The sequence below is a fragment of the Branchiostoma belcheri genome, unplaced genomic scaffold (assembly GCF_001625305.1).
Source record: "Branchiostoma belcheri isolate BF01 breed outbred unplaced genomic scaffold, Haploidv18h27 scaffold77, whole genome shotgun sequence".
Lineage (NCBI taxonomy): Eukaryota > Metazoa > Chordata > Leptocardii > Amphioxiformes > Branchiostomatidae > Branchiostoma > Branchiostoma belcheri.
Window position 1 is genome coordinate 1,579,559 of NW_017804431.1, and position 15,788 is coordinate 1,595,346.

General features: G+C 41.9%; 3 protein-coding genes across 3 annotated transcripts in view; 2 read left to right on the forward strand and 1 right to left on the reverse strand.

Moving 5' to 3' along the window:
• Nucleotides 1–602, reverse strand: part of LOC109485613 — a 1,755-nt gene extending 1,153 nt beyond the window's left edge. Inside the window, exon 1 of the mRNA XM_019789299.1 lies at nt 114–602. Coding sequence (XP_019644858.1) covers nt 114–602 — 489 coding nt within the window. The remainder of the gene's footprint in view (nt 1–113) is intronic.
• The window catches only part of LOC109485614 (E3 ubiquitin-protein ligase listerin-like), a 36,387-nt gene extending 28,131 nt beyond the window's left edge, over nt 1–8,256 (forward strand). Inside the window, 9 exon segments of the mRNA XM_019789300.1 lie at nt 1,443–1,686; nt 2,078–2,155; nt 2,807–2,993; nt 3,125–3,332; nt 3,769–3,898; nt 4,193–4,280; nt 4,571–4,765; nt 6,479–6,646; nt 7,213–8,256. Coding sequence (XP_019644859.1) covers nt 1,443–1,686; nt 2,078–2,155; nt 2,807–2,993; nt 3,125–3,332; nt 3,769–3,898; nt 4,193–4,280; nt 4,571–4,765; nt 6,479–6,646; nt 7,213–7,272 — 1,358 coding nt within the window. The 3' untranslated portion in view covers nt 7,273–8,256.
• A 4,213-nt stretch (nt 8,257–12,469) lies between these two features.
• LOC109485620 (macrophage mannose receptor 1-like) overlaps nt 12,470–15,788 on the forward strand; it is an 18,567-nt gene continuing 15,248 nt past the window's right edge. The window contains exons 1-4 of the mRNA XM_019789309.1: nt 12,470–12,605; nt 13,408–13,533; nt 14,089–14,214; nt 15,309–15,401. Of these exons, the coding sequence (XP_019644868.1) occupies nt 12,563–12,605; nt 13,408–13,533; nt 14,089–14,214; nt 15,309–15,401 (388 nt within the window). The 5' untranslated portion in view covers nt 12,470–12,562. The remainder of the gene's footprint in view (nt 12,606–13,407; nt 13,534–14,088; nt 14,215–15,308; nt 15,402–15,788) is intronic.

A 15,788-nucleotide genomic window follows, 5' to 3' on the forward strand; every position in this document is an offset into this window, starting at 1 on the left:
GGTATTTTTTTACCCATACCAGTTGGCTCTACAATGTGCTATATATCTGTTTACTAGTCAGTTTTCCTACAGACTAGTAACTTCTGAAAATGAAGTATTTATTAAGAGCCTACCTTCTCAGGTAACTCTGCCAGCCAGCCCAGAACTCTCTCCTCCCCCATCATCCCCATCAGCAGCCCTGCTCCCCCCTCCGGCAGGTTTGGTAGCTCCCACTTCTCCACGCTCACGTCGATGGGCTCCTTATAGCCGACCTTCTCCAGCTCTGTCTGTAGGCAGGCCTTGAGGAAGGGGCCGTTCAGGATGGAGGTGAAGTATTGGTATCCCAGCTGGGAGTAGAAGTAGACAGGAACCAGGAGGGAGTCCACCTCTGCCTCCAACCCCACCTGTGGGTCGGCTGGCTGGTCGGGGTTGTCGGGGTCCCTCCTCTCAACAGCCCGACGGACAGCCAGCATGGTCAGGGCTCTGTTGGCCAGGTAGAACGCACCTATAGCCAGGCCACGTACCGTCCAAACATCGGTGATTCTCAGCTGTACCTGACCCCAAATCAGCTCAGCCACAGGTTGTGCTGCAGCCTGCCCTGCTTGAGCAACTTGTTCAGCCATTTTCAAATCGTACACAACCTAGTTTAGAGGACAGACAAGATGGCGTCCCTCCCTCAATTCACTTGAACAGAAAAGAAGGTGTGTTGGAACTTGTCTGGTGCTATGTACGTCAGAAAAGGTTGTACCAACCTTGTTTGAGGGGTGACAGGTTTATCTCAATTTTTTTCATCATTATGAGGAACACAAAGAATTATCTGGTCATGTTGCTGATGTTTAATTTTTATTGGCAGATTATGCTGATGATTTATTTTTATTATATGTTAAGATAGCCTGACTTGCTTGCTCAATCATTTTCAAATCATACAAGACGTTTTTTGACGTTCGGAAAACAATATGTTTATACCTGACTGCAGCAGACAGTAGTCAGACCGGTTTGGGTTGGGGTTTGGGGTGTGGAGGGCACAGGGGAAGGTTTACATGGGGCTAGCATGAAAACAGTTGCAGTGCAGTTCCCATGTGTTCTGCCAGAGGGCACTTTTTATCTGAGGGTGCATCTTGTTATTTGTGTTAGTAATTATTCAGACACTTTCAAGGACCAGCTCAAGTCTCTACCTTGTGTCTGCAATTGTGTTGCAGTTCCTGTGTATGTCTGAATGAATTTTGAACTTTTAATGATACCATTGCATTGAAAGATGGAATAACTGTAACTAGGGAGAAAAGGACTGTTCTCAACTGTTCAGGGCAAAATATGAGCATTTTGCAGTTGATTCTGATTTTTTTTTTTGCAAATCAGAAAGAAATGAAGTGGGGGAATCTGTTAACCAAGCAATTAAATTGGTGTGGCCTAAGAGTACTGTAAAAAAATCACAAATTACAGTATTTGTGTTGATTATTCCTCAGACACCTCCAAGGACCAGCTCAAGTCCCTCTCGCTCCCGTCAAGACGTCTCCTGGAGGCCACGTGCGCGGCCGTGGTCCACGTCCCTGAGGACTTCCTCCAGGCCCATCCGCTGGAGGCGCGGCTTGTTGCCGGGCAACCCTCGCAACTGCCCGACCGCCTGCAGACGCTGCTGAACCACCTGTGCCCCATGCTACTGGTGGAGAACCGGGCACTGCAGCTGGCGGCCTTCAAACTGCTCTTAAGGTAAGGAAGGAAGGAAGGAGGGAGGGAGGAATGAGACTCACTCTATTCTAATGGCCCCGAATGGAGTACACGTTCCTTTCCAATGGCCACAGATAACCCAAAATGGAACATGCATTCTGTTCCAAAGGCCGCAGATAACCCCAAATGGAATACACATTCTGTTCCAATGTTCCAGTGAACTCATATTAACCCTGGTAAAACGGGTAAAACAATCTCACTCAAGGGCATACAATCACAGGACAGAATTTTTTGCTACTCTCGATCACTTATTGCTCACTTGGTGGTTTTATTCAGTGGTTATAGCAACTGACCAGGCTTTATCACACCTTGGGGCAGGTCATTAACCCTTAATTAAATGTTGTTTTTCTGTATATCTGTTATATCCCCCCAGACTGATGCCTTCCCTGGCCAGCTATGATGAGGGGCTGATCACAGAGGGAGAGAAGGAGGAAAAGGAGGAGGTTACACTGTAAGTGTCTGTGCACTTTCTTCTCTGTTTATCTACTCTGCATTATTGAATGTCTAAACAAACTTTGCAATTGGATCTTGTATTTCTCCGGTCATCCATGGACCAGATAGCTCATACCATTGCTGTTACCAGGTTGCTACCATTGTTCACTTTTTCGTTCTGCCTACCAGTTTACTCTCTGTATTCTGTTTCAGAAACAATCGGTACTCTTTGTTCAGTGGTCAGTTTATTCCATAGTGTGGGTCCATGATGCTGTTTGTTGCCTTTAAAAGACTGCACATTAATTTGAGGTACATGTAATAGATGCGGGTCCCAATTTGTGAGCAGGTTCCAATACAGAACATGTCCCTACACTTAGAACAGGCAATAGGTAGTGAGGCATCTTTTGGTGCATTGCCTTAAAAACAATAAAACAAGAGTGTTTACCTATACACAGTTTGTCAGTGGTCAGTCAGAAGGGGTAGGCAGCATTGGGCTGTGCCAATCAGTAATCAATGATCAATCACTAAGCATGTATTGATCGCAGGTCACCCCCTGCTGCCCTGCTGGATGTTTTGCTGTGCCAATCAATATCAACCGATAATCAATAATCAATCATTAAGAATGTATTGATCAATCAATAATCAATCTCTAACCCTGTATTGATCCCAGGTCTCCCCCTGCTGCCCTGCTGGATGTGTTAGAGATGACGTCGACGTATGTAGAGGTGATTCTAGCGGAGGTGACGGTGGGTGAGTGTGCCGTGATCCAGCCTGGCTCAGAGGCTCATCACTTCACTATGGCCTACCTGCTGGCATGGAAACTTCTGTTAACATTCTTCAGGGGGGCTAACTCAGAGGTATGTTGTAATGTTTCTACCTTCAAAATTGTCATTTATCGGTTACTGAGGAAAGTCAAGTAGGTGTAGGCTCACCACTTCACTATGGCATACCTGCTCGCATGGAAATTTCTATAATTACTTTCCAACAGTTAAGAGCAGCGTATTCGTCCCACCTGCGTGAGTCCAAGTCTGTCCAGCTGCTGCTGCTGAACCTTTTCCGCCTGATGCCGTCCAAACCGGTCCTGCTGACGGAGAGACAGCGTCACGAGAGCGGGAAGGGATCCCCGTCCCGCCAGCACAGCAGGAGCCACCAGCCCAAGAGCATGTTTGACAAGGAACCTGGGCTAGATATCAAAGGTACGTGTTTTAGGTAGTGTGGCTTTGGAGTTAAATTTAATTCTATGATATAGATAGAAAGTAAAATGAGTTGGAAAAAAGGATTATCGACATCAAAGGTACATTTTGTAGGTACAATGTAGTGTGGTTTTGGAACATGAGGAAGAAAAAGGAAAGGGTAAGAAAGCGTTGGTTTGATGTCCAGCCAGCACAGCAGGACCCATCAGCCCAGCAGCATGTTTGACAAGAAACCTGGGCTCGATATCAAAGGTGAAATACATCGTGTTACTTTGTATAAAGTGATTGTTAACTTTCTTGAGTAACCATGCATTAGTGCAGTAATCCAGCCTAAAGTATGATAATCGTGAGTGACTCAATGACATTTTTAGTTGTAAATGAATTAAGGGCAGATCTTTTCTCTTGCACCTGTCATTGATCATTTTTCCACACCTGACAGGTGAACCCAGCTCACCTGAGTTACAGCACCTGGCCTGTACTGTCTACTACAACACCCTGGAGGACCTGCCTGCTATGGTCAGGCAATGGTGGAACAGTCAGGACAAGAGAGTGTCTACTTTAGTAGAGAGGTCAGTAATTACTACAACTCTCCAGGGCCTTTGGCTGCAAGGAAAGAGTAGCTAGCCCATGCAGTAACAGTTGGCAATAAGAACAAGAAGTCAATAATGACAGGAAGCATGTTTGAAGTGTAATTCCCAACACAAGAAATTGGACTTACCCAAATTTTTTATGTACAACTCCAGTCTTTGTCACGGAATGAGCAATCCACCGCTTCTGTCACATCATGTTATTATGTTAGAGGTGGTAGGCTGACCAGGTTTGACTGTTACAGTATCTGAGTCTGTTTTTTGTTTTGTCTCCAGGTTAACCAGTAAGTTTGTGAGTCCTGTCCTGTGTTCAGCAGAGATCCAGGCTGTACAGAACACTCAGCACAGCTTTGACAACATGACGGTAAGATCCTACATAATTATGTTTACCTTCACAGAAAGAAAACATATTGTTTTTGCTGTTTCTTCCTTTTCTTCTCCAAACAAATAAGGTCAATGACCTGAACCAGACGTCTGTCACCATGGTAACTGGTGTTGGGTTACATCATGTTGCTTATAGCAGGAGTGATTTAGACTCATGTCACCATATATATGAATGTGTTTGAGTAAGAATTAACAGTGCAGGAATGATGGTAAACATTTTGCTTTCACTTTTTCATTCATTCATTCACTCATTCATTCCCTCGTTCCCAGGTGAAAGGCCGCCCTGCCGCTCGTGAAGTTGTAGCGACCTACACAGTAGACGAGGTTTCGATGGAGCTGGTTGTCCAGCTGCCAGCAAACCATCCATTAGGCACGGTGAACGTGGAGAGCGGTAAGCGCGTCGGGGTGGCGAGCGCCCAGTGGAGGAACTGGATGCTGCAGATGACCACCTTCCTGTCTCACCAGGTGAGAATTGCACACACCTGCACGGTAGACTGTTATTTACCATTTATAATTTTGCTATTCTTTACCATAGATATTATACTTATAATTTGTTTTCAACCTTTACTTTCTATTTATGGATCTGTGGCTAATGTCTTAATAAGTTCTTTGTCCTTTTTTCTGTTTGTTTTATGTATCCTTTTGTGAAAATGCTATAATTGATGTGTAAGATTGGTCCATGATGTGAAGAAAGTCATTGTCTTAAGGGTTCCTCAAGGATGCATGGTAGGACCCCAACTGTCTGTTGCAAGTTATGTTGTGATGTTTGTAACATTGTCTCTATCTTTGGTGGCTAAAGAAGGGTAGGGGTTCCTCATTGACAACTATACTGACAGTGACTGACTGATGTTTGTTGCTGCTTTGTTTAGAAATGACATTTCTTTTTTATCAATGAGGATTTGACAGAATTTAAATGGCTGGAGTTGATTAGTAGTATCTGATTCATCAGTTTTAGAAGGTTTTGGGGGTTCCTCAGGGTAGGATTGTAGGACTGATGCTAACAGCCACATATCTTTGCTCAAATGTACCTGCACTAAACTGCACATTTCCAGCCATGAATTTACATCTCTGTGTGTGCATGTGTGTGTGTGTGTGTCTTTGTGTCTGTTTGTATCTTTGTGTGTGTGTTTGTGTGTGTGCATGTCTGCGTGTTTGTGGGAATGAGTGTGCGTTCTTTTGTGTGTGTGTTCTTGTGTGTGTGTGTGTGTGTATGTGTGTTGTGTGTGTGTGTATGTGTGTGAGTACATTTGTATTTGTGTGTGTGTGTGTGCATGTGTGCGGCGTGCGTTTTTGTGGTCTATGTTGTACAGTCTGTGATTTGTGCAGTGTGTGGTGTGTGGTGTTTTGAACCTGTCAGTTCTCTTGTCTCTCCTCACACTGCCTGCATGACAGAGAGACCATAGTGTAGAGATGACTGGATACTTCTCTCACCAGGTACGAACAGCTGTAACTTCAGGGTAGCTTAGAGCTTACAGAGCTGCATGAAAGAGGGATTAGTATAGAGGTACATGTACTTCTCTCAACAGTAGGGCCATAAACAGTATTTACAGGGTAGCTTAGAACTTGCAGTGCTGCATGACAGAGAGGATAGTCTAGATATACCTCAGGGTAGCACTCTTACCAGTAGGGCCACCAACTTAGATACACAACAACATTGAACATTAAATCATGAAATGCATGTAAAACATACATGCATGACAGAGGTATTAATAAAGAGATGCCTGCCTGACTACTAATTTCATGATGTACATGTAGGCCCACCAGTAGTAAGTATAGGGTAGTTCCATTGAGCCTAGATGCAAAACAATACTCATTGGTAACTGGATTTATCCTTAACACATAATGACTGGCATGGGATGTTAAACTCGTACACTTGTCATACAGTAAACTTTAAAGTTAACAAAGTAAAGAACCTCTTTTTTACAAAACCAAGCATTTTATTCACAGCTGACATGTTACATTTGGGAATGCATCTATAGCAGCGTCACCTGTGCTGTAGTGCAATGTGAACCAGTCAGAATTGCCCTGAGGAAGGTGACAGACGGTCACCGAAACATTGGCTGTGATTAAAGCACTTGGTTGTGTAAAAAAACAGCTTGTTTACTCAGTGACTTACGTACCAACCTTATGAAACTTTTCACAGAGGAAAGTTAACAGTTTTACCTGTACCTTCTGCAGAATGGCAGTATCATGGACGGACTGATCCTGTGGAAGAAGAACGTTGATAAGAGGTTTGAGGGAGTAGAGGACTGTATGGTGTGTTACTCTGTCATCCACGGATCCAACTGTCAGCTGCCTAAACTCTCCTGCAAGACATGCAAGAAGAAATTCCACTCTGCTTGTCTGGTCAGTGAGAAATATTTATTTATTTTATTTATTTATTTATTGAAATTGCAACAGTACAATACATGCGGAACAGAGGCAGCTGTTGCTGGTGTTTTGTCCCGCACATAGAAACAAATACCGAACGGACAATACTCATTTTCACTTGAGTCTAGTGCCACACGACCCCACTGTGAGAAATATGATAATCATTGTTAAAACTTAAAGGGAAGGGAGTGGCTGAGGACTTTTTGACTGTCTTGAAAGTATTACTTTTTGCATTTATACAATCATGTAGTTATACTTTTAAATCTTGCAAGATGATGGTGTATGCAAGTTTTGTGATGTAGTGATGATCATCACTAGATATTTGGCCACACCCAATTTCAGAAATATAGCTTTCTGGAGCTAGTAATTCCTCCCTAAACTTTGAAAAACAGCAGATTTTTGCAAAAATCACAAATCATTAAAATGTGAGACAATTCATTAAACACTGTCTCCAAAAAAGACCATCTATTTCTGTATGTTCCAAAACAATACAAATACAGGATGGCCATTCATAACTCAATTTATTATCTCATTTCCCACAGTACAAGTGGTTCAGCACCAGCAACCAGTCCACATGCCCTCTATGTAGGAACTTGTGGTGACATCCGACTGTACATCAGAGCCATCTAGCAGAAACCGTGCACATTGCAGCCTGTCAACCTGTAGGAACTTGACTGTTGTGATCCCCTACCACACAGTACAACAGAGCCATCTAGTGGGGAACGTGTGCATTACAGGACTTCTCATTGCCAAAATGGCATCGCAATTCTAACCCAGTAACATATCTGTGTACTGTTGGCATTGTCCCCTTAGATGCCTTCATAATTGTCTTATTCAGTAACCTGATAGATGAGAAACACAGTCAAACCAGTACTAGTGACCAGCACTGTGTATTAAGGACCACCTGGTCATTGATATACAGTCAAACATGTGACTATCTCTGCTTTAGGACCAACTTGCCATTGTAGTCTCTTCGATTGCTTTGTCCACTGACCCAAGCATTTAGAATCCTGTGTATAGTTTTCTTTGAGTCCCTTGTATAGTCACAATAGACAGGGTTGACTGGACAGGAAATTGACTTCATTCCTTAGGTTCATTGTTTTGTGACTAACACACTCACACTACTCGTACAAACAATCTCAGAGTCTGTAGTCATAAAACAGAAATAAGAAAACTTTAAAAAGCTAAAGAAGAACAAGAAGAAGCTGGCTAATATGTAGCTGTCAAAATGTCTGGCTGTTTTCTAGTTGTAAAATGTCCCAAAATATCGTGAAGGGTCCATCAATTTTATCAGTGTTCCTCGTCTTTCTTAGATTTAGATTTACGGAGAACAAAGAAAAAATCAGATCACCAGGTTTCTTTTCTTTGATGCTTTCACAAAATGGCTAAAAACTCAATTGAGTATGTATCCAAGAAATGAATGGTAGAATCTTGTAAATCTGCATGTACTCAAATTAAAAATTTTCCAGGGACCCATAGAATGATTGTTCTAGATGTACAAAACATGCAGTCAAAATCATGCAGTCATCTTTGGTATTCTAAACGTTCTTGTAAATTTTTCAATTCTTTTCCTGTTAAGCAGCATCCCAAAATAAGCCATTTGATGACTTCTTAAGGTATACGTCTGTTGTTTAAGTATGTATTCAGAAAGAAATTCAGAAGAAACAAGGATGATGCAATGTCTAAATGTACATCATATACAAGTAAAAAAATGTTGAGGTACATACATGAACCTTGCCTGCATATTGTAAGAAAAGGATCCAACCATAATGTCAAAATACTTGAAATTTGAGGAGAAAAATAGTGTGTTACATTTGGATGTAATCGTTTACATGTAAATTCAGATAAGGGGGTGGGCACCCAGGCTTCAAGTTGGAGTTAAGAACCTTGGGTCTATGTTTCCGTTTACATTGTACTAAGGCCTCCAAAAAGCAGGGCCACCAGTATCACCAAATAAACAGAGGAAAAATTACCCTGACCTTATTTGCACGGATGGTAAAGCAATATTGTATACAGAACCGTGCCTCTAGTTCTGTTCCTGAATAGGTTAGGATCAGGCACGGTTCTGGATAGTTTCAGCGTATCCAAGAACGTAGATTTGCCCTAGCCATGGTTCTGGATAGTCTCGGCGTATTCAAGAACGTATACTTGACCCAAGAATGGTTTTAGATAGGCATTGACTATCCAGAACCATGCCGGTGGATACAACAAACCTCCTTTCTTGTGATTTCTATTCTATTCTATATGATATTGAGCAAAATCCTGACTTGCTTTACCTCGCAAATTTTGTGCTATCCCTCTGCTTAATTCTGCAAAAAAAAACTTAACCGAGTGTTACACCTAAACAGTATTCAACACATATGTTACATGAACATTTGATTTGAGAGAAAATTCGGCAAAACTAGCCGGTATGATTACAGCAAATGTTAACAAGGCTGAGGCAATAAAAATCATTGCCAAGGCGACGACTGAATGATATATATTATTTCATGTGGTGGAGCTAGCAATCTACATTACAATTATCAGGAGAACATATTTCCCTATGTTATAAAATTTACAGGATGGGTGGAGGAGGTGTGGGGCAATATACCAAATACACGTATAGGAGGAATCAGCCGTTCTTCCCCAGCAATATAGATTTTATGATGACATACTTACTTTACTCGAGTTCCCGCTAGAAACAAACTGAAAACCATCCTCCACCAGAGACTGGATTTTATGTCTGGTCTGAAGTTGTTACTCCTTTGACTTTTTTTTTACCTTTTGTGGGTTCCAAAAGGACGGATAATTTCTTTTCTCTCTGTGACCTGTTTGAATATGGTCTTTTGCCAAAGACAGCTGTGCTCTCTGTCCATGGTGTGGGGAGAAGACTGATGACCAGTAATTAATCATGCCAGGCAGCTGGATGGGTGGCACGTGGGCACCCCGTGTAAGTTACCTGCTTGATCCAAAAACCACATGGCCCAAGGTTTCCTCCAAACCAATTCCCTGGGGAACGCATTCGTGCAATTTTTGAAATTCTTTCAAAGCGATCGTAGTACTTACACAAATGCCTCCGCCCCAAAGGCGTCGCCAAAAAGACGCATGTTATGTGCGTTAGAAGACACCAGGACTGACGACATGTAGATATAGCAAACAGTACCGATATAAACCAACAAAATGAACAAACACTGCCAGAATACAGTTGGAATTTATGTTAACAGTATTTTATTGTATTAAAATCACTGTGTATTAGTAATTGCAATAATTATTGCTTTTAATGTTAACGTACGAATTAAACTGTAGCACATGGTCAACATGAATATTGGTCGAACAAACCATATTTTCTCGGGCTCAATATGTTCAATGCATACGACGTCGTTGATTTTTTTTATCTCTTCCAACTAAGATCTTAGTTTTCAATGCTCATCATTTGAATATTCAACGCCAGCAAATATCTAAATTTCTTGGTCAATGTGGGGTTGTGGTTTTGACTAAGAATCCAACTCTTAAGGGTCGTATTTGTTGATCGCCGAAAGGTCGACAAAATTTAAAATTTGTTTGAGAGGTGTGGGGTTGTGTTGTGTCCCGGGTTCGAATCCAGCCAAAACTCCAACCTTGTGCCCTTGTGAAATGAAAGGCCCTTAACACGACTTTCCTCACTTCGCTCAGGTGAAAATGAGTATGCCAGAATGATCATTATCATGATCGTGGGCATCAAAGGAACGCCAAGCCAAGAGAGCCCATTGAGCGCATTTTTGAAGGCAAATTGTAAGCAAACGCACACACAAACACACCGAAAACAAACAATACCTCCGCGCACTGAGGTACCAAACCCCAATATATTTTTGGTCGGTCCCGTTTGGCTTTCGTGAGAACGGCGCAGATGTTGTTCCCAGTACTGCAAGGACTCTGACGCAAACCATTTCCTCTCCGATCTGACCCCCGCACCCAGAGGTTATCTCACCATATCCTCTTGGTTCTTAGAGCAAACACGGAATGCACGACAACAGGGTGTGACGTGTTAAGGAGTGGGGTGGTTGTACTGGGTCACATGGGCCCCAGACACACAGGCCGGCCATGGCCTCCCGACCTTCTCCAGACCATGGTTGGGTTGGGTGTTAGTCGTGTGCGTGTGCTAAGTTATTTGGACCAAACACGGAGTACACGACAGCAGGGTTTGACGTGTTACGATGTGGGGAATGGCTGTAATTCAGTAACATGGGTGATGCCTAGTGCCTCAGTAACATTTGATAGTCCGCCATGGCCTCCCGACCTTCTCTGGACCATGGTTGGGTTGGGTGTTAGTCGCGTGCAAGGTTATCTGGATCAAACACGGAGCACACGACAACAGGGTGTGACGTACGTGTTAAGGTGTGGGGTGGTTGTATTACGGTCACATGGGCTCAGCCACACACACATGCCGACCATGGCCTCCCGACCTTCTCCAGACCATGGTTGGGTTGGGTGTTAGTCGCGTGTAAGGTCATCTGTGTTTGGAAGTTGGTCGGCAAAGGTTCTACTAGGTCACAGCGGTATTACGTATATATGTTCGATATACAGTGGAATATATGACGCAGCCTAGATACATGTTAGACAGGATAAAATCATGACGTCTTTTTATATCCGGGCGGGCACGCTATACTATCGTGATAAGTGTGAAGCAATTTTTCCCCTGGTAGATAGCCACGTGTAGTGGGATACCAATGTACAAATGTATATTCAAAATCTAAGTATTTGACTTTGACTTTATTTGGATACAGAATTAGCCTCAGTTTACACTGTTGCTATTCTTTCTGTGGTTCTGCATCAATAACGTTAAATATATATTCAGTATTATTAGAAATAGTATTTAAGTTACTAATGTAATGATTAAACGTGAAGGTAAATAGTAAAATGGGAGAAAAAGTGGCCACACTGTACTTAGATATGTGTTTGCTATTGGTTTGCTAAGAATAGACTTTTTTTCTAATCTAAAGGCGAAAAGTTGTAGTTATCATGTGATGCACATTATGGTAATAGCCGCATTTTACTTATGTAAGCCAGACCTTCCGTCAAATAAGTGCGTTCTACCGGTAGTAGAGGAGTTTACACTTCCACAGCGGGGATGACATCATTTCCGGCAACATTCGAACTCAGTTCGAAGTGTTCGAACGTGAGTTCTAAGAACGCAGCTTCCGTTCTTAGAGCGTGCGTTTTTCGAATGTTAGCGGAAATGATGTAATCACCTCTATGACGCAGAGCAGTTTTGTAGTGCGTGGAATCACGACCATATAAATATTTATAGTGAGCTCAGCATCATTTTAATTGCACAAAATACATTCATGGAAATACACATTTGTAATATTGAGTCAAGATCAATGGGGTATAAAAAACTAGGACGGCCCTTATTCAGATTTGTATAATAAGGTAATAAGCTTTGCATTGGACATTCAATACTTTGAATTAATCTTTACGTACACTGTATGTTGAACAATTCGCGATGACAACCGGAACTCGATGCTTCTCTGGCTTACTGCTATTGTATGCACAAACGTAGCGATCATGATATAAGTAGGAGCCAAAAGTTTTGACCCTTCTTTTTTAGTATGAAGACACGCACATATATTAATACTGAGCATTTTGAACGGATATACTATACTGGGCAACCGTCTTGTTCTTTCCCCTCCCCAAAAACACGAAAAACCAACACATGACCTGTTCTAACCGTGTCATGGTTCAAGCGAGTCGCGAACTTTGCTGGCCGTGACCTAATGTGAACCTTATTAATGCATATCTTTATTAATAACGCGAAATGTCAACACCAGTTCGTACGTGCCCATCCTGTAGGGTATAAGTATAAAGGACGGGTCGATTTCTCAACACTTTGTACCCAAACGAAGGAACTAAAGGGACCGTCGACCGAACTCCGCAATGCTTTGGACTATTTTCTTTGCTGCCGGGCTGGGCGTCGCAGGTAGGGCTAAAAACACTGGATTTTTATGAAGTAAAAAAATATGTAATTTGTATGTATTAGATACGCTTGTTAAGTGCGTTATTTTGTAACTTTGCTGATATAAGCTTTGTATTACGTTTACGTTTTTGGCGGCCATTTCTCCAAAAAACAACAACAATAATAAATAAACAAACAAAAAAAAACAACAGTAGATGGAAGTGGGTAAAACTTGACCGATGCATCCTTTGACGCAATGTTTCTATTTTGCACCAGATAAACTTACCATCTGTTACCATCTTATTCATTATTTACATTTTTGTACGTGTCCAATAGTTAGCATTTGACTTTAAAATTTTGGTCTTATTAAACGACTAAAAACGCTAAAGGTTACTTTAAGATAAAAATTAAGTGGTCAACGAATTACCATGAAAAAAACACGTGGGTGTTATAAAAAAGCAACTTTGATTTTTATTGTCAAGTACGCAAACATATGGTCGATTTTTACTCATTTATCCAGGAAATATATAGCATCGATCCTCATAATTCCAACATATTAAAAAGGTGGTGCTATCAATGCCTTCTTAAGACTGTCTTGACTTGACATCTGGAATTACTAAATAATCTGCATTAGTGAATTTCTTTCCCATTTTTGCTGGTGTTTATCCATAACGTGCACTTGTTGGAGATACATGTACGTCAAGTTTGAATATCGAACACTTGCAAACATCTTAATGTTCCGAGAACTTGTACTAAGAATTCTAAGGGTTCTATCAAATATATGCCCGACTTCATCTAGATTTTTCCCTTCTTTCCTGGCTTCCAGCGTCTCAGTCGACGTGCCAGAACATCAACGCTCTGTGCGGTGCCAGTCCGGGCTGGCCGCTCACCTCCATGTGCCACTCTCACGACTACGTCATGCAGAACTGCCCCGAGTTCTGCGGCACCTGCTGTAGGTTCACACCGCAAACATCCACACAAGATGTCTTATTATGCAGGAAGTTTAAACTGTAATTTCTCAACACAAAGAATAGGACTTAGCCAAATTTTCTTATTGTGAAAGATTTCTTATTGTATCTTTATTGTGATAGCTGTGATAACACCGATGAGCATTGGCAAACTTGATAAACTTTATTGTTCAGCACTAGTTGTACAAAGTACTAGCATGAAGAAAGGCATCTTCTGCTAGTCCCCAACAGTCATGCTATATATCATCAATTCAAAAGACTACCGGTCGGGTTTCACAGTATAGCTTAGGATCGGATGGGAATGTGCACGTGCTTTTACAATCGTTAAGGGAATAACATCTAGGTATTTTTAAAACGGCATTGACCTCCACTCCATATACGTTGCAAGGGTGCAGGTTGTCACTTGTCAATACTTACTTTAATTTGCCTTTTTAATCGTCTTGAAAAGTGTAGCCTTTCACAAATTTAACCACCGCAAGCGTACAATTGAAGAAGACTATTACTTGTTTTAAATACGTTTTACTTGTCTTACCCGCCAGCATGTGCCAACGACCCGCGAGGCCCGTGCTATAACGGCGGTACCCGGGGCGGGAACCCCGCCAACTACAACGAGCACACCTGCGACTGTAACTGTGTGGGCGCATGGACAGGAGACCTCTGCCAAAGTAAGAATCCCGTTCACAAACACGTTTCCCTATTTCCTTTCTTACATTTTTTCAAAGACTTAAAATACTTTTTGGTATTGTATATAATTGCTGTTGTTAACTGTTTTGAATAATTGCTTTTAATATTTGTGCCAACCATTTTTGATAATCTGTGTAATGCGGCAGATCAATTCAGGGTCCTACGGGGACCCTGCTACTCTGTACCGTACTCTATGAAAGAAATAAACCATTATTATTATTATATCTATTGGAAATGACATTGAACAAAGTTTGAAATTCTACAAAATAAAGCATCACTAATTCCAAAGTTTGCGGCGAATTTTTCGTCTTCTTCATTATGAATAACCCAGTGGCGCTAGACACGTGACCATACGGCCGTGTGACGTAATATTCTAAGCAATCACGGTGGAGGTCGACATCGACTTCCACTCACCTTTGACCTCCCTGCTGATGTCACGCGTTCGTGCGGTCACGTGTCTAGAACAACTTCTAGGTCAGTAACCCTGACGAAGGCCAAACTTCCTTTTTTGCTACATGTTTGATTGAGATATTGATTTACCGATACATTGATTCTTCAATTATCGATTTATTGATATATTGATTTATCAACATTTTGATTGATCGATAAAGTGATATATTGATATCTCCAAGCAGATCGTACGGTGGCAAGTCAGTATCCATTGGTCAGGGGAATGTCCATTAGCCACCGTATGATCTGCTTGGAGATTAGATATATTGATAGATTATCATGAAAGTTCATCTGTGTTTGTAGTTACATGTTAAGAGTTCAAACTTTCGATCCAACACAAAAAATTCTCTCACCTAGAGCTTTCGACCAGTCACTTTGACAGTAGACTGACCCAGTGAGGCTTGTCACGTGGCTTCTTTGAAGTGTGACGTCAACACTGGGTCAAAGGTATCTGGTAGACTATGTTGGCCCCCCCCCCCGGTCGCGGTTCAGTGAAGGGTGATGGGCCCTGATGTATATAGCTTCCTTCATCCCTCTCAGGAAATAGTGTTGATATATTGATTTATTGATTGATTTATTTATTGATTGATTGATTGATTGATTGATTGATTGATTGATTTTCCAGCTTGCGGTCTGTCGTGCGCAAACGGCGGAATCCTGGACTCGAGCTCCTGCAGCTGCCGGTGCCAGCCCGGCTGGGACGGAACCACCTGCAGCGGTAGGGCAAATTTCTGTTTTTTTTAAATAACTTTATTGACAGAAATACAACAAACAATACATACAGTGCGGCACATACATAGCCTTTCAAATTTAATATACAACTACCTTTACATACATAACAAACAGAAACATATTAAAATACTAAGACGCCCGCATCATCAGTTACCCTCTATGCTTATCATCCTGATAAAATCAGAAACTAATTGTCTTAAGTCTTTTCTTACACTCTTCAAAACAGGCGAACTGGAGTAAATCCTTGATGCACATCTTATATAAATAGAACTTAATATCAGTGACACAGAAGTACAGTGCGGTAAAGCAAACGCTAGCCCGGTGTCCTGTCTATAGCCCCCCCCCCNCCCCCACCACCACCACCACCACACAC